At 62.8% G+C, this 17,676-nt stretch overlaps 1 protein-coding gene across 3 annotated transcripts in view; it reads left to right on the top strand.

Annotated features, from left to right (window-relative positions):
- The window catches only part of KDM4B (lysine demethylase 4B), a 132,981-nt gene extending 117,732 nt beyond the window's left edge, over positions 1–15,249 (top strand). For 2 of the 3 annotated variants that reach the window (XM_069480074.1, XM_069480064.1), the window contains 9 exons: positions 264–486; positions 1,864–1,940; positions 2,213–2,268; positions 2,566–2,674; positions 8,373–8,558; positions 8,645–8,809; positions 9,128–9,247; positions 12,548–12,640; positions 13,421–15,249. In XM_069480074.1, coding sequence (XP_069336175.1) covers positions 264–486; positions 1,864–1,940; positions 2,213–2,268; positions 2,566–2,674; positions 8,373–8,558; positions 8,645–8,809; positions 9,128–9,247; positions 12,548–12,640; positions 13,421–13,597 — 1,206 coding nt within the window. In that variant the 3' untranslated portion in view covers positions 13,598–15,249. Of the gene's footprint in view, positions 1–263; positions 487–1,863; positions 1,941–2,212; positions 2,269–2,565; positions 2,675–3,003; positions 4,063–8,372; positions 8,559–8,644; positions 8,810–9,127; positions 9,248–12,547; positions 12,641–13,420 lie in introns of those variants that run through there. The other variant, XM_069480081.1, reaches the window with a different exon arrangement.
- The last annotated feature ends 2,427 nt before the right edge of the window (positions 15,250–17,676 follow it).

The following is a 17,676-nucleotide window of genomic DNA, read 5'->3' as shown; positions in this document are numbered from 1 at the left end:
GGCCCCCCCGGGGCGGCTCTGCAGGGGCTGCTGCTTTGCCTGAGGAGAGCCCTGAGCAGGGTCTGCCGAGGGCTGGGGAACCCGTTTGCTGTGGGAACCACAGCAGGGCCGGGTGGCCCCGGGCTCCTGGCCTGGATTGACAGTGTCTGTCAGGTGTCACCCCCACTGAGGCCACCTTGGAGCCTGGGGGGGACGCCTGGACTCAGGTCTCCTCCTAGTGTCCACCGCGCTGGGCTCCCCACTGAGGCCGCCCCATCCCGCAGTCTCTGCAGACCGAGAAGGAGGCGCCCCAGGCCTCGCTGGGGGAGGGCTCCTCGGCTGCGCCTCCTTCCAAGAGTGGCCAGAAAACCCGGCCCCTGATCCCCGAGATGTGCTTCACCTCCGGCGGTGAGAACACAGAGCCACTGCCCGCCAACTCCTACATCGGCGAGGACGGGACCAGCCCACTGATCACGTGCGCCAAGTGCTGCCTGCAGGTCCACGCCAGTGAGTGCCTCCTGCCAAGGGCCGGGAGGTGCCAGGGGGTTGAGGCCGACCAGCCCCTTCCCCTGGGCTGCTGTTGGGGGCTGTCGCGGGACCCTGGGCAGGGCCTCCCTTGGCGGTTTCCTGCAATTTCTGACTTTTGCGTCCTTCCTGTAACAGGCCTGGTGGGCTGGGGTCTCACCACCTAGAGCAGGGTCACCCCTGCCCTAGGGCCAGGCTCGCTCCGAGGACCACACGGCCACTCTGGGTTCCAGGGCCTGGGTGGCCCCTCACCAGCCCAGGGAGGGGCACAGCTCCTGCCACCATCAGTGCCCGGGAGGTGCCAGGCAGCCCCGGGGCGTGGCCCTGTGTTGGAGGAAGCTTTATCCTGGGGCAGCTTTGCCCTGTCGCTCATGCCGGGAAGCTCACCTTACGGACAGCCGAGAGGAGACTTGTTCTGTCTTCCTGCAGACTGTCCCCTTTGATCTCTCCCTTTGCCTTCAGTGGGGGCAGGCGTCCCTGCCCTCATCCTGCCCTCATCCCTGGACAGTTCTCACCCATCCCCCGGGGCTGGGACGCAGCGGGAGAGACCGGGCGCCAGTTGGGCCAGGACGCTGTGGAAGCTGCAGCTTGAGGCCTGAGCTGGGACCTCAGAGTGGTCAGGGCGTCTGATTTATCTCTGCGCTCGGCCACCACCCTGCCCCCGAGCCTGGAAGCCTAGTGTGGGCACAGACAGGAAAATGGATGTCTGCCCCTTCCTCGGTGTCAGGGTGGGAGTGAACGTGAGCTCGGACTTGCAGGACAGGAGGAAGCTTTCTGGAGACGTTTAATTTTCTGCGTTCCATGGCCCAGGGAGGCAGCCATAGATCTCTGTCCGGCCCTCCCCCGCGGGCTGCCCAAGAGAAGGTTTTGTCTCTGACCCGGAGCCTGTTGGTTCTGCCTTGCTGTGTCTGGGTTTGAGACAGGGGCCCCAGCCGGCCCCTGCCGAGCCCCATCGGTGGTGCCGGTGGTGACCCCAGGTGAGGCAGAGCCCCTCGGGGTCATCTGGGGGTGTGACTCTGCCCTCTGACCCCTCTTTTGGGCCCTCCCCCTTTTCCAAACTAGGGGCCCCATTCAAAGCCTGGGCGGGAGGATCTTCCACTGGGGCGCAGGCCCCCGACAGGCAGGGGGGAGGGAGGTGCCACCAGCGGAGCGAGGCAGGCCCAGCAGGGGCCCTCTCGTCCTCATTCCAAACAAGCCGCTTCCAGGCCTTTCTCTGGCTGTGCGCAGTGGCCTGGATCGAGGGAAGGGGGGTGGTGACAGCAGTTGCCCTAAATGCCGCAGCTGAATTCTGGGAGGGCCCGCTCCCCCCACGTACGGCCGTGGCGGAGCCTGAGCCTCAGACACCCCGCTGCCTTCCAGGTTGCTACGGCATCCGCCCCGAGCTGGTCAACGAAGGCTGGACGTGTTCCCGGTGTGCGGCCCACGCCTGGACTGCGGTAACTCGCTCCCCGCAGCGGGGGGTGCTCTGAGAGGCTGGGCTGGGCCCCCATGCCGTGGGTGCCTCTAGCCATGGCCTTGTCTCCCTGGGCCGCTGCTCTGTCCCCTCCGCACTGAGGGGGTGGAGCCCGGCGGACTCCCGCCCGTCACTGTGGTGGCCGCTAGGGTGAAACGTAAGGGCCTTGGGTGGGGGTTGGCTGGCGGCTCAGGCCCCGAGCAGTGTGGTGGGGACCCTGCCCCGGCCCCTCACGCGGCACTGTCTGGCCCACAGGAGTGCTGCCTGTGCAACCTGCGGGGAGGAGCGCTGCAGATGACCACCGAGAGGAGGTGGGTGGCGCTAGCGCACGGGATGGGGGCAGACTCTCGGTGCGACGCGGGCGCGCCCACAAGTTGTTGTATCCTACACACCCCCCAGTTCCACCCCCCATGTGCGAAGCTGCCCCTGTTGCAGGTGGGGGTGGGCACGAGGAGGAGCAGGTGTTTCGGGACTGACCCCTGAGGTCCCTTAAGTCCTGACCGAGCCAACGACTGCATCCTGCCCCACCCTGCCCGGCCGGCCCCTCCTCTCTGTGACGAGCTGTGAGAGGCGCACCTGTGACTCCCACCCCCACCCCGCCCTCCCAGGTGGATCCACGTGATCTGCGCCATCGCTGTCCCCGAGGCCCGGTTCCTGAACGTGATCGAGCGCCACCCCGTGGATATCAGCGCCATCCCCGAGCAGCGATGGAAACTGGTAGGTCCCCTGTGGTTGAGGCTGGCCCTGCCCTTGCCGCTGACCGGCCAGGCGGGCGCCTCCTTCTGGTCTGAAACCGTCTCCTCCAAATTCCGCATTCCCACATGGACGGGGGCAGCTGTGGAGGAAGTGGCCCCGGCCGCCGTCACTTTAGCCAGCGTGATGTTAAGGTAGTGAGTACGAAACGTCCGAGTTCCTTAAGTACTAAGTTTGACAGCTGCTATCTCTGACGTTCCACTTGACACCTGTTTTATGTTTGTTGTGAAGGTCCATCCTCATTCTTTCAAACACACGGTTTGGCTTGTGATTATCTTTCAAATTTTTTTTAGAGCCATTTTTTTGTGAAGCCATGGACAAATCAAAAATTCGTGCTATTTTGGAATATGAGTTCCATCGTGGAACCAATGCAGCGCAGACAGCTCGAAACACCAGCGAAGTGTTGGGGAAGGATATGGCTAATGAACACACAGTACGTCGATGGTTTAAGAAGTTCCATTGTGGTCATTTTAAACTTGAAAATGAGCCACGTGGGCGACCTGAGACCAAGGTGGATAATGATGAGCTGAAAGCTATAGTGGAAGCGAATCCATCTCAACGTATGCGTGAAGTAGCAGCAAGGTTTGACGTTTCTATTCCTATAATATTGGGCCATTTGAAACAAATGGGCAAGGTAAAGAAGTGGGATAGATGGGTTCCACGTGAATTAAGTATCAGAAGAGAAATCGTCTCGAAGCTTGCCTTTCTTTGCTGTTATGATATAAAGGCAAACCATTTCTACACCGTGTTGCTATGTGTGGTGAGAAATGGATTCTTTTGACGATCACAAGTGTTCAGCACAATGGTTGAATAAAGATGAAGTGCCGAAACAAAGTCCGAAACCGAGTATTCATCAGAAACAGCTAATGGTGTGTGTGTGGTGGTCGAGCGCGGGCATTACCCACTACAGCTTCATGAAACCCGGTCAGTTGATGACAGCAGGTGTCAACTGCAACCAATGAAACGATGAAATAATGGGGATGCTTGCAGTCAAGCAGCCGAGATTGGTCAACAGAGACAGGCCAATCCTCTTGCAAGACAACGCTCGACCACGTGTCGCACAAATGCTACTCAAACTACAGAAGCTGGACTTGGAAACTGTCTGTCATCCACCGTATTCGCCAGACCTTGCACCAGCTGACTACATCTTCCAGGCTTTGGACCACTTCCTGCAAGGAAAAATACTGCATTCTCTACAAGCTGTGGAAAACGCTTGCATGTCATCGCCACTCGCTCTCCAGGCTTCTTCGCTGCTGGCATAAACGAGCTACCGTTAAGATGGCAGAAGTGTCTTGACAGTTTAGGCGCGTGCTTTAATTAATTGTACTGCTTCTTGTTTGAGATATAATAAACTCTATTTTTGATTTGAAATCAGACATTTAATATTTAATGGCCTTAATATGTTTTTTTTGAATCGTTTCCTCCAGCTCGAGGTACAAAAGTCAAAAGGCACCGAGGGCACCAGTGACAAGCAGGTCCCCACCAGGTGCCGCTTCCTGGTCGGCGTGTGTCTGCTCAGGGACCGTCCCTGCAGAGTCGAGTCCCCTGTGCTGTCAGAGGTGGAAACACCACACACGCTAAGCGCCCTCTCGTCTTACTACATGGCCGACCTCTCCGGCTTATTTGTTTTTAATACTTGTGGTAGCGGCGCTTATCGCGACATCCACCCGCGGTGCGCCGTGCCGTGGTGGACCTCGGTCCCGAGAACCTGCTCACCTCGCACAGCGGGAACGCTGTGTCTCTGGAGCAGCGACCCCTCCCACTGCCCCGCAGCGCCTGCACCCACCGTCCGCTCAGCTTCTGGGCATTGCCTGTTCGAGGGACGTCCTGTGAGTGGAGTCACGTGGGGTGTGTCCTTCTGTGACACGCCTTTCACTGAGCATGGCGTCCTTGAGGTTCACCCACTCGCGTCCAAGGCCCGGCTGAACATGGCAGGCCTCCTTTCTCGTGGCCAAGTGATACTCCATCATACGGTGGACTGGCGTGTCCGTCCGTCCCTCCGCCAGCGGGTGCCGGGTCGTCCCCACCCTGTCTGTGGTGAACGTGGGAGCGCAGACATTTTAGAGATTCTGGTTTCGTTCCCTGTGGCCGCCGACCCCGAGCATGGTTGCAGGGTCACAGGGGAGTTCTGGCATTAGTGACGCAGAGTTCTTCCCACTCCTGCTGCCGTCCGTGTGTCTCCCGCGGAGACAGTCTGCTCGGGCCCTTTGCCCGTCGTCATGGGGTCACTTGGTTTTGCCTTTGAGTGAAGGAGCTCTGTCACTGGTGTCTCTCGGTGTACATCGAGGTGCCTCATTTTAGGAGCATGGCCACCCTTGGGCATAGGGGGGCTTTGGGGGCGCTTGCGAGGTTCCTGCTGCTCTCAGTGATGATGGCCGCCCCTGGGAGCTGCAGGACGGTGGGGAGCGGGCAGAGCTCACACTGCGAGCAAAGTGCTGCCTGCGAGTCCCAGCTCAGTCCCTCAGTCCCTGGCCGGCTGTGTGACTCCAGATGGATTCCTTTTTTCGCTTTTTTTTTGGAGACAGAATCTCGCTGTTGCCCAGGCTAGAGTGCTGTGGTGTCAGCCTAGCTCACAGCAACCTCATACTCCTGGGCTCAAGCGATCCTCCTGCCTCAGCCTCCCAGGTAGCTGGGACTACAGGCATGCGCTACCATGCCCAGCTAATTTTTTCTACATATTTTTAGTTGTCCAGCTAATTTCTTTCTATTTTTAGTAGAGACGGGGGTCTCGCTCTTGCTCAGGCTGCTCTCGAACTCCTGACCTCGAGCAATCCTCCCGCCTCAGCCTCCCAGAGTGCTAGGATTACAGGCGTGAGCCACCGCGCCCGGCCTAGACAGATTCCTTGACCTCTCTGTGCCTCCACCTTCCCCTCTGAACTGTAGGGCTAGCAGCCCTCACCGTGCAGGGCCACAGTAGCATTAGCTGGGCCACCTCTGTGCGCTGGCAGGCAGCTTGTCATCGCTGGGCCTCTCAGCACAGCCCACCAAGTGTGAGCTGAGCAGTGATGGCGGGGGCGGGGGGGAGGGGGACAGGATGTGAGGAGCCTGGGCCTGCAGGGGCAGCCACCCATGCCCAGGCTCCAGCGCTAGGCACTGTCTCTGCTGTGCCCCCCTGGCACCCTGAGCCTGAGGACTTGGGGTCTTCCCACAACTGTGTGAAAACCGCACCGTGCTGGCCCTGTGACTCAGCTTCCTGCTGGGCCTTGGGACCTGGTCCCACCAAAAGCTGAGGAGACCCCAGTGCAGGCAGGGGGCGCAGGCCTTGCTGGGACGCGTCCCCACTGAGGGCCGGGTGTGGGATTCCCCCATCCCCTCGAGCTTCCGCATTGTCTCCCGGGCTCCGGGGCACACACAGCACCCTGCCTGGCAGCTTTCCCTGCCCTGTTTATTTTCCTGGCCACCTGGGACGGTTCTGGGTGTTGACACTAAAGGCTGGAGGCAGGGCACAGGCAGCACACACGTCGGGCTCCGGGAGTGGGGGCCTGCGGGAGTCCTGCAAGGACAGGACCGATGCCCATCATGGATCCTGGGCTCCCATGTGCTGACGCAGGTGCCCATGGGCCTGGCAGGCTGGGACACTGTGCTCAGAGCCCACAGGTGCGGGGCCGCCTGGGCAAGGCTGAGCGGGCAGCCGAGGGAGCCCCCCTGTAGGGGAGAGCCCTGTCCAGGGGGCGCAGCAGCTCACACCAGCCTGGCTGGCGTGGCGATTAGGGGACCAGCAGCCCGCAGGCAGCTCCTCCCGGTGCCGGTGACTTAGCCCACAGCGTAAAAGGCTTCATCACTCAGGTGCGGTGATGGCGCGGAGCGCGCACCTCGATAAATCCTCCCTCCCAGACGCTTTATGGATCATCTGACATTTGCAGCACGCGGCCTCTTCATTACCCGCGCTTGTAGCGATGAATTAAAAATCCTTTTACACGAGGCGGCTTGTACTGCTTAATGGAGCCGGCAAGGCGGCAGCGGTTAACCTCTGCCTGCCCGGCCACCCACCCGCCTCCGGTCGCCGTCGTCCGTCCATCAGCCTGTCCCTCACCAGGCCAGACGGCTCCTGGCAGCTGATGGAGGCTCCAGAGGCTTCCTGCAGGAGCAGGAGGTCTGGGAGGAGCCCAGGATGGGAGGGGTCAGCCTGCTTTGAGGTTTGGGGGCGCGGGGCAGGAGGGAGGAGCTTGAGCTGCCATCGTAGTGCTGGGGGAGCATTCACCAGCCTCACCTCAGCCGCAGCAGCGCAGGCTGAGGACGCGGTGTCGTGGGTGGTGCCCAGCAGTCGCGCCCAGCGGGGGCCATCTGCTTCCTCCAGTCCTGGGCTCCTTCCAGGCCCAGCAGCCCCTGACCCCAACATGCATGTTGGGTGGCCTGGGCAGCGGTGAGGCTCTGTGAACCAGGCGTCCAGGGAAGGGCAGTGACTCGCCTGAGGGAGCCCAGTGTGCTGGACGCCTGTCCTGACCTATGGCCACGAGTGTGGCATGTAGGGGACTTTGCCTTTAGGAGGTGGTGGCTTTGGGTGACTTTGGTCCTGGGCCCACTCTGCAGCCCCATGCACGGCTCTCAGCAGATGGCTCTGAAGGGGCCTGGTGCACACTCTCCATGACGAGGAACTTGGAATAACGAGCTGCCCCCGCCGGGCGGAGGTGAAGTGTGCTGTGCGCCAGGGTTTCTCCCGGGCACCTGTGGGTGACGTGTTCAAGGCAGCGCAGCCACCCACCGGGCTCACATCAGGGCCTCTGCCCGGGCGCCCTCCAGGGACCGAGGCTGCTGTCACCTCCACGCTCCAGCTTGCTCTGGCGGGTGGAGGCCAGGCCTGGAGGGTTAGCGCCGTGTGGATCATGTTGCGTGTCAGCGCTTGTCCCTGCCGGCGGAGAACTGTATTGACAGTTTAATAATGAGAGCTCGCTGCCATCGATCGCGCTTGCAGCTGCACCGCTGCTGGCCCTCCGCGCATCTGGGTTTTGAACATGGTTTATAGAGCGATAAGGGCCCCAGTTATTAAATGCTCAGAGTGACAGGTGTGAAGATGGAGCCCGATGCTGACACAGGGCAGGTGTGGCCTGTGCCCCGTGCCTCGGGGTGAAAGGTCACATGCAGGTGCCCCCTCCTTACGAAGGCGGCTGCTCTGCCCGGCCTCTCACCAAAGACAGAGATAAAACTCTTCCCTGTGACCTTTCTCAGTGGTTTCCGGTACATTCGCTGAGTTGTGCAGCCATCACCTCTCTAGTTCCAGAACATTCTGTCACTCCAGAAAGCAACCCCGTCCCCTTCAGCAGCCACTCCCTCCCCCCTCCCCAGCCACTGGCAATGGGGAATCTGTTCCCGTCTTGGTGGAGCTTCCTGCTCTGGGCAGTTCTGGTGTCTGGATCACACCCGTGTTTCTGGGGGCACCGCGCTTTGGCGCAGCCTCTTTGTGGCTGAGCAACACCGGAAGTGGCCTTCTGTGCCGGTTCCAGCAGATGGCAACACAGGGGCGGGGGCGAGGCTCAGGCCGCGGCAGGAGGCTTGGTGGGCCTGGGCCCCGGCTGGCTCCAGGTTCTGGGTGGTGGCCCCTCCCAGGCAGAGCGGCGGGGCCGTGCCCAAGGCCCCCCGTGAGGCTGGGCTGCCTACGTCCCCATGGTGGACAGTCCTGGGGGCCGGCGTAGGCCCCCGCCCCACGCTGCCCCTGTCCCCGCAGAAGTGCGTGTACTGCCGGAAGCGGATGAAGAAGGTGTCGGGCGCCTGCATCCAGTGCTCCTACGAGCACTGCTCCACATCCTTCCACGTCACCTGCGCGCACGCGGCCGGCGTGCTCATGGAGCCCGACGACTGGCCCTATGTGGTCTCCATCACCTGCCTCAAGCACAAGGCGGGGGGCCACGCCGTGAGTGCCGCCGCGCACCCCGCGCCTCCCCTAGCCCTCCCCCCCTCCCCCCCTCGCCGGGCGCTGACTGCCCCTCCCGCCGCCAGGTGCAGCTCCTGCGCGCCGTGTCCCTGGGCCAGGTCGTCATCACCAAGAACCGCAACGGGCTCTACTACCGCTGCCGCGTCATCGGCACCACCACGCAGACCTTCTACGAAGTGAACTTTGACGACGGGTCCTACAGCGACAACTTGTACCCAGAAAGCATCACGGTGCGTGGGGGCGGGGCCTGGGGCGGGGCCGGCAGGAAGGGTGGGGCTGCAGCAAAGAAGCCCGGATGCGGCCCCCTCCCTCCAGTCCCTAGCGGTGTCACCTGGTCCCCGCCTGGGGGAAATGCCGCCCTGGTCCCGCGGGGACAGGGCTGGAAGCGATGTCAGTCCAACACAAGCCTGGAGCATTGGCGTCGCCACGGGTGGGCGCCGGACCCCCACCCGACCCCGGGGCTCCCCGCTCGCCTTGGGATTCACGGGGAGGGTCTGAGATGGGGGAAGTGTGGGCCGCACCTCACCCTCCGCCGGCTGTGTCTGCAGAGTAGGGACTGTGTCCGGCTGGGACCGCCTCCCGAGGGCGAGTCGGTGGAGCTCCGGTGGACAGACGGCAACATCTACAAGGCCAAGTTCATCTCCTCCGTGACCAGCCACATCTGCCAGGTAAGGGGCACCCTCGCCGCCCCCACACAGCCCCACCCGTCCCGTTTTCCCAGCGCAGGGCCGGGCCAGGTCAGCCCCCCAGGCCGCCTGTGCTGCGGGCTGAGGTCAAGGCCGTGCCCACCAGGCCTTGGTTTGCCCACCTAATTCTAAGCACGGGCCTGGTGTGTTCTCAGAGCTAAAAAGGACCTCTTCTTGCCTGATGTTTCCCTTGGAGGGACGTCTTCCCAGTTTTTGGTGGTGTCGTGGGACATGCACTCTGGACAGCCTTGCCTCGGGGCTGGAGCTGCACTTCCCCCTGGTGGGCAGAGGAGGTGCCAGGGGCTGGAGCAGCCTGCCACGCCGCCCCCCGAGCCTCCGTGTACGTGGGGGGGTGGTCCAGTGAGCCACTGGCAAGTCCTGCTAGGTGTGGAGAGATGTCTGTCCCCTGACCGTCAGTGTCAGATGACATCCCCCCGACAGGAGCCGCACCGCTGTGGGGTCTGGGCACCCACCCCTTTTCCTGCTGCGCCGTGGGAAGGCAGAACCATCGCAGACCGAGCGTGGGGTCCAAGGTGACTGATGACCCTCCGGCATTTGCCCCTTTCCCCGTGGACAGCCCCTGCCCGGCGAGAAGCGATCTGTCGCCGACGGTGCACAGGGGGCCGGCGGGGTGTGAGCGAGGAGACCCCGGCTCCCCCAGGAGCCTCCCTTTTCGAAGAGCAGATCAGGACCCGACTCTGAGGACAGAGTCGAGCAGGAGCTCAGAAAGGGTGGAGGACGGTGGTTGGAGAAATCAGGCCGAGCGTGTGTCGGTCTGTCTCCCTCCCTCAAGAAACCTGCGAAGACGATCAAAAAGACATGAAGAAAACACGCGAGTAAATTCACAGCCAAGCTGAACACGGCACGCGACAGGGAAGCTCACAGTGGGTTTCGGCCACACGTCCCAGACAGGAACCCGAGGAAGCAGGCCCTGCTCCAGCTGGCAAGCAGGGAGCTGCCACCACTCATGTCGTTAGGATAATTGTCAGCTCACCAGACGCCAGGCCAGCGACTGGGAGAGAGCTGACCCCCGAGGACGCAGAGCTCACGGGGAAGTGTCACCCAGCCCAGAAGCGAGATCACCTAACATCTCCAGAGTGCCTGGGGCAGCGCTGGGGACGTCAGCAGGTGGCTAAAGAAGAACACAGATCGCAGTTGTGGAAGAGAGAGATGTAGTCACTGCTGTGCAGCACCTGCCCGCTTGCCCTCGAGGTGGCTGTGGGACCTCTGGGTCGCACGATCTGGAGACGCCCCCTGCGTAATGGCCAAGGAGGCGCCCGGCAGCTGCCCGGCCCAGAGAGCAGAGCCTGAGGGCCGGCGCAGGGCCGGTCCAGGTGACACGAGGTCTCCCACCTGCTGGTCCCCAAGGGCCCCTGGACCAGACTCTGTCTCACTGGGACTTCAGGAGCCCAACCTTCCAGAACATTCAGAGCACATTCCCTCTCAAACGTGACCGGCCAAGATGGCTTTGAATCATGCTGCGATCTCACCACTGAGGGGACCCGGCCGGGGGTCCGCGGCCTCTGTGTGATTTCTCACAGCTGCAGAGGAACCTGCGCTTTTCTCGAAAGCCGAGAACACAAACGCTGCCTTAACGACCTGCCCCGTGCAGACTCACGGCTGAGGGCAGCCTCTGGGGAGCCCTCCGGAGAGGAAACCGACCCGACTCCCCGATCAGTCCGCAGTCCCCAAGTGACCTGACCCCGCGAGGCCACTGGCTCGGGCGGGCTGGTGAGCTGCACCCCTGGGCGAGCCGTGTCTTCCCCCCGAGAATCTGGGCCAGATCTCCCCAGTCTGTCCGACCTAGAAACCTGGGCCGGTTTCATCCGAGTTTCTGGAACTCGCTTTTTCCTCCCAGGAAGCCTGCGCTTCTGTGGTGATTGAATCCTAGCGTGCAGCGAGGCCGCAAGGGGTGGAGACCGGGACCCGTGTGCCGGGAGCTCTGAGCGCTGAGGTCCCGGCGCCCCCAGGGTGGGAGCTGAGGGACTTAGCGCCCGATTGTCCCCACTGTAGGGCACAGGGGCGGGGTTCTTCTTCAGGTTCCACGTTACAAACAAGACGGAGAGGACAGGCAGGGGCTGGCATGTCGGCAGGCTCTTCCACACAGCCCCCCAGGACACATCCAAGGGGGCAGCCAGCCGTCCAGGTGTCCAGGCTGGGGACGCAGAGACCAGGCCTCCCGCTGCCTGCACGGGCTAAGAGGCCAGTGGTACCCACGGCAGCTGCTCCTTTTCCGGAGTCCACCTCTTGTCTCTCTCTGTCCTCACTCGTCCTGGAGTCACAGTGACCAGCAGGCTCGAGCCAAGGGCCACTGTGAGGCAGGGTCTGCGCTCCCCTGGAGAGGGTGGGCTGGGCCTCCCTCAGACCTCCGGTCCCGGGCAAACTGTGCATCTGAGTTTTGTAAATGGCACCCACCCCCATGGACATTCCTAGTGTGTGTTTGAGGTTTTTTAAGTTTGTTGTTAGAGACAGGGTCTTGCTGTGTCACCCAGGCTGGAGTGCAGCGTGTGATCACAGCTCACTGCGGCCTCCAACTCTTGGGCTAGAGCCATCCTCCCGCCTCAGCCTCCTGTAGCTGGGACCACAGGCTTGTTTGAGTTTTTAAATGTGAAACGCGAGTCCTCTGCAATTGGAACCTTGTCCCCAGAGTAGAACAGCCGTTGGGGCCAGGGAGTGACCACAGTGGCCTTCCTGGGCAAGGAAACACATGCCTGTCGCTTACATGAAACGGGCGCCCCTTTAGGAGACGGTATTGTTGTGTTGCCAGGGGAGCCCCAGAGGGCACCGCTGCCATCGTTCCTGTCGAGGAAGAGGCGGGGCGCCGGGTCCCCCGGGGTTGCACCTCTCCAGTTAGGCATCTGCCACCCTGTCCTCTGCCTTCCTGTCGGCCTGCTGAACTCGGGCCTCTGTGTCCGCTTGGCCTGACCTTGCCCATCTCCTGGGCCCTGTTAAGGCGCCACTCCTGCCAGCCCCGTCGGCCCACCCAGCTGTGCCCCCTCGCCCCTAGGCAGCGTCTGTCAGCCCCTTGGGTGGCGGGGGTGAGGGTGCTGTCTCTGCCTGGAGCCTGCGGGGACCCACCCGCCCCGGCTGTCCCTGCGTCCGCCTGCGAGGGGCCCTCTGCCTGCTCCCTGTGGGCCGCATGCAGGTGCGGGTGGGTGTGAGCCTCGGCCCGGCAGCCACGTGGCCTCCCAGCACATGGGGCGTCTCTGGAGAGCCGCAACCTGCCTGGCGGTGCCAGGACCTCGGCAGGGGCCTGACAACCCAGTCCCGTCTCCTCTGCAGGTGGAGTTTGAGGACGGGTCCCAGCTGACAGTGAAGCGCGGCGACATCTTCACCCTGGAGGAGGAGCTTCCCAAGAGGGTCCGGTCAAGGCTGGTGAGTGCGCACATCACGGCCCGGCTCCCAGGAGCCCGAGGTGGTCACTTCTCAGGGAGCTGGCCTGGGCCCTGGCAGGGTGCAGATCACATCTTCACATGGCGTCGGCTGCCCTCCTCCTCCTCCTCCTCCTCTTCCTCCTCCTCCTCCTCCTCTTCCTCCTCCTCGGCCTCTGCGTGGGTGGCGCCCCAGGGCTCGGCTGGGCCACCCACTCCGGCCGGGAGGCTCCGTCTGCCGCGGCTCAGGTGCCGTGACGCCCGGGCAAGGCTGTCTTGTGGGGAGGGCGTGGAGGGGCCCAGCCCTTGCCCTGAGCAGACAGGGAAGCCCCGTGCTCCGTGGAAGGAGGGGCCAGAACAGAATCCCGGCGCCCGGCTTTGCAGCTTGAAAAAAAGTCCTGGCAGCTGAGGGGTGACGGCGGCCGTCTCTCCTGAGCTGTCTGGGGCTCGATTTCTTTCCTTTTTAATCCAGGGTGAGGTTTTGGGGAGCAGTGGCTGTGGCCGAGACGAACGTGCTGGAGGGTTTCCTGAGGGAACAGGGAGGGCAGCCAGGCAGATGGGCTGTGTCGGCCTCCTGGGGGAGAAAGGCTGGGGCAGGAGCGGGGCCCCTCGCTCGCAGGGTTGGGGTGCACGTGGAGACCGGGGGCCCCTGCACAGCTGTCCCCAGCGGTGGGTGGTCTGTGTCCAGCTGGCTTGGTCTTGGAGGTCACTTGCTGCGGGGCAGCGGCCCGGAGCCCGGCAGAGGCCCCGCCGCGCTGACCAGGCGCTCTCTGCTGTCCCGCAGTCGCTGAGCACGGGGGCCCCGCAGGAGCACTCCTTCTCGGGAGAGGAAGCGAAGGCCGCCAAGCGTCCGCGCGTGGGCACCCCGCTCGCCGCCGAGGACACGGGGCGGAACCCGGACTACCTGGCCTTCGTGGAGAGCCTCCTGCAGGCGCAGGGCCGGCCCGGAGCCCCCTTCTAGGACAGCCAGCCGCTCGGGCGACCCTCAGCCCCGCCAGGCCGGCCAGGCGTGCCCCGGGCGTTCGCTGGCCGTGAATTCCTGTCTTCACCTCCCTGGCCCAAGAGGCCACCTCCGCGCCATGGGTGCCCCTTGGGGCAACAGGAGCGAGCAGGACACCGGCACGCGGTCCCCGGACTCAGGGAGCAGGGCCAGGCAGGCTGGGGGGCCGGCCGGGGCGCGCACCCCACCCAACTACTCAGAATTTTAAACCATGTAAGCTCTCTTCTCGAAAAGGTGCTACCGCATTGCCTACTGAGCAGCCTTTGAGATTGTGACTTCTGTACATAGAACACCTTTGTGAGGTTCTTTCTATAAATACATATTGTTTAAAAAAAAAAGCAAGAAAAAAAGGAAAACAAAGAAATGGAAAAAAATCCCCAAAGTTGTTTTCTAGATTTGTGGCTTTAAAAACAAGACGAAACAAACACGGTCTTTTTCTCAGAACCAGGATTTGCTGAGAGAGGTCAAAGTATCTCGTCGTTTCTTTCTGTTTGTTGTTGTTTTAAAATATTATTTGTCTATCCAGCAGGCAGGGAAGGAAGTGCGTTGTAGCCGGAACATCCTCGCAGCTCGAGGTGACTCTGTCGTGAGACCAGCAGTGGCCCCGGGCAGGTGGGCAGGAGAGTGGCCCAGTCCCTCTCGGTCTCACCAGTCCCCCTTTGCAAAATAAACACCCTCTTCTCGGGGCTGCTCCGACACAGCTGCTCGGGGACGTCCTTCCAGGCCAGGCTGAGGGTGAGGGAGCATCTTCCTGGTTCAACCGGTCAGGGGACACGAGCCGAGTCAGCCTTCAGGGTGGCCCAGGGCCGTCTGTTTCCCCAACGGACCAGGCCTGGTGTCCTCGGGCTCTGGCGGCCCGCATGCCCCCTGCTCTGGAGGGAGGGCTTCTGGGACCCCAAGGGGCTTGGTGGTCGTCCTTGTCACCATCCCGTGTCTGGGAGACAGAGTGGGAGAGGCGCTGCCGCCAGCTCGCAGGGCTGTGGGCTGAGTTGATGAGACAGGAAACGCCACCTTTGCAGCCCCGGCGTGGGAAGCGCCTTCCCCAGGCTGCCTCCTAGCTGGCTCCTGCCTGGGAGGGGCCAGGGAATCATTTGCTTGTATTTTAAAAAAAAAAAAAGTTTTTTTTTTTTTTTAAAGAGTGTGTAAAGGTTACCAGGCCAGAGAGAAGTATTTAATGAAATTGGAGCCTTTCTTTCCCTTGGTGGGGGAGGGCGGGTTGCCGGAGAGGGCGGGGCCGGGGGGGGGCGAGGGGGTGCAGCCGAGATGTGGGGGTTCCCTCTGCACGCCCAGCCCTGCCTGCACGGCGCCACTGTATTCATATGTAGTTTGGAAACTATTTATATTGTCAGGAAGCGGCAGGTGCCTCTGCAGTCCTGGGGCCCCTTGGGGGTCTCTCCGGGCCATACCCCTCCCCGGTGTGGGTTCCGCCATCGGCAAACGAGAGCTGCACGTTGTCCCCGCGAAGATTTATCTGTGTCTTACTATGTGCAAAAATGAAACAAAACCACCCACCTACCCCAATTTTTTTTCCCCACCCAAGATTAAGGATGCGCTGTACTTTTTGCCTAATTTCCCTGCCTCTAGGTTCATAATGAATTAAAGGCTCATGAGCACTGCGAAGTCCTGCTCCTATCGTCGGAAGTGTCTTCATTTCTGAGCCGGTGCTGGGGGGAGCCGGGGGCAGGGAGGAGCCCGTGCAAAGGCCCTGGGGTAGGACAGTGCCTGGCGTGTGGCAGGAGCAGAGTGAGGAGGGGAGGGCAGGGGGCAGGGAGGGGACAGGGCAGGTCGTGCAGGGCCTGGTGGGCTGCAGGGAGGACTTGGGCTTTGACCCTGAGGGAGGTGGGAGCCATGGAAGGCTGTGGGCAGAGGAAGGACGGGCCCTGACTCGCGTGCTCACGGGCGCCCTCTGGTGGCTGCCATGGGGAGGACAGACTGGGTTGGGTGTAGGCAGAGCCAGGGACCAGGGCGGAGGCGCTGTGGAGTGCGAAGTGGGCAGATTCCGGGTGCATTTTGAAGGAAGAGCCGACAGGATTTGCCGACAGATTGGAGCCTCTGGAAAGCGGCTCCGCACGAACCGGGGCCGGGTAGGGCAGACCCGGAGATACGACCTCCGGGATGAAGATGCTGAGGGTGCCCAGGGTCGGGCTGGCAGCTTGTGGGCAGCGCAGCGAGTGGACAGGGTCACCTGGCAGGAGCAGACAGAGGCCCTGGGTGCCCGTGGGGGGCCTGGACAGCCCACCCGTCTCTGGGCCTTGGTTGTCCCTTGTCAAGTGGCTGCGCCTGAGCAGGAGTTCCTTTGCTGAAACTGCCCTCCGACTACCCCTCACCCCAGTTCTCATCCTCGGGGCCATCCTGCTCCAGCGTCCTCTCAGCACCGCCGGGACTCAGTTTCCCCATCTACTATAAGGGAGAAGGGGACGCACTCCCCCCCTGCCTGTGGCCCGGGGCTCGGACGCTCTGCCCGCTGCCACTTCCTGACAAAGACTGTCCCTCTCCTCCCGGAGTCTCCAGAGCCTTCCCCGAGGGGACAGACGCAGCCCGGGACAGGCCACAGCGGCCACATGGCAGGTGGTCTCTGCACGGGGCTGTGGCAGTTGGGGACAGGCCATCGCTGTCTGCCAGGCAGGGTACGGCCAGCAGACAGGGCCTCGATGTGCGACCGTGCGGGCCAGTGAGGTCTGGGCGGGGCCTGGTGGGCTCCATGTGCGGGGTCTCGCATCTGGGGCAGCCCGGGCTCTGCCGTCTCACCTGAGTCCATCCAGCATCGGTCGATATTTGCACGCAGCGCCACGTGCCAGCCCTGGGGAGATGGCTGAGGAACAAGGGGACACGGCCGGAAATGCAAGTCTGCCACGTGCCCTGGGTCAGGGATGGAGCGGACCCGTCAGCGGGAGACCCGACCCCTCCTGGGACAGGGCACCAGAGAGACGCGGGCTGCGGTACGTCGTGGGGAGCACAGTGTTCCAGGGCCAAATCCAGCCACCGTCTGTTTTTGTAAATAAAGTTTTATTGGCACACAGCTGTCCCCTACAGCAGCAGACTCAGGGGTGGCCACAGAGCCCACCCGGCCCAGGGACACAAAGCCCAACGTGTTAGTTTCTGGCCTTTTGCAGAAAAGAGATGTGCCCAGCCTGACACCCGGACAGAGGCAGGGGGAGGTGCGTCCCCGTGGGGACAACCTGTCGTGCCCAGGCTCCCAATTGGACAGACGACCCCTCTGTCAGTCCACCCACCAGTGGGGCCCCTCTACTGTCCCCCGTCGGGCGTGGCCACCCGTCCTCCTAACTGCTGGAAGGGACGGGCCGTGGCTGCCCCCGCCCCGGGCCGGCTCCTTTCCGCTGTGCCCCCGACTGTGAGTTCTGGCTCTGACCCCGCCGCGATCACAGTTCACCGCCTTCCTGATGGCGCCCAGATCTCTGTGTGGCTCCCTCCCTGCTCGAGGCCACCCCCCCACCGCAGGCTGTTCCCTGTCCCCCAGCGAGGCTGCTGTGGGGACAAAGTCATGGCCCCGGCTCCCTGGGCCCCCAAAGCCAAGCACAGAAAGCAGCAGCACTCCCGGGGCTGGGGGACCCGCCTGGGGGCCCTGGCGCCTGCGCCGGGGCGTGTTATTGATGGGCCAGATCTACTCGGTGCTCCTGTGCTGTTAACGGAGAAAATGAGAATCCTTTGCTGCCACAGTGGCCTGAGGGACAGCACAGCGCCACGGGGCGAAGGCAGGAACCGCGAGCCTCTCGGTGCCTCGGCGCAGCCTTGGCGCAGTGTCCACCGCGCCCGCTAACGCCATGACAGGGACAAGTGATCCCCTCCCGGCAGCCTCCAGAGGGGTGGCGGAGGGGCCCCCGGGCCACGACAGCCTTCGCCCCGCCAGCCGGGCACCTGCTTTGGAAGCACGCAGCCCGAGACCTGGGGGCCAAGCGGGGAGTTGGAAACAGTCTCTGTGTCCCCTGCGCGTCCTGAAGGGCCCCCTCGGGTCCCTGAACACTCACTGCTCTGTCGCAACAAAGTCCCACAAGCCCGGGGGCTCAGACCACAGAGGATTA

Source organism: Eulemur rufifrons, chromosome 2, assembly GCF_041146395.1.
Source record: "Eulemur rufifrons isolate Redbay chromosome 2, OSU_ERuf_1, whole genome shotgun sequence".
Taxonomy (NCBI): domain Eukaryota; kingdom Metazoa; phylum Chordata; class Mammalia; order Primates; family Lemuridae; genus Eulemur; species Eulemur rufifrons.
Note: the sequence above shows the minus strand (reverse complement) of the source record. Positions and strands in the feature narration are given on the sequence as shown.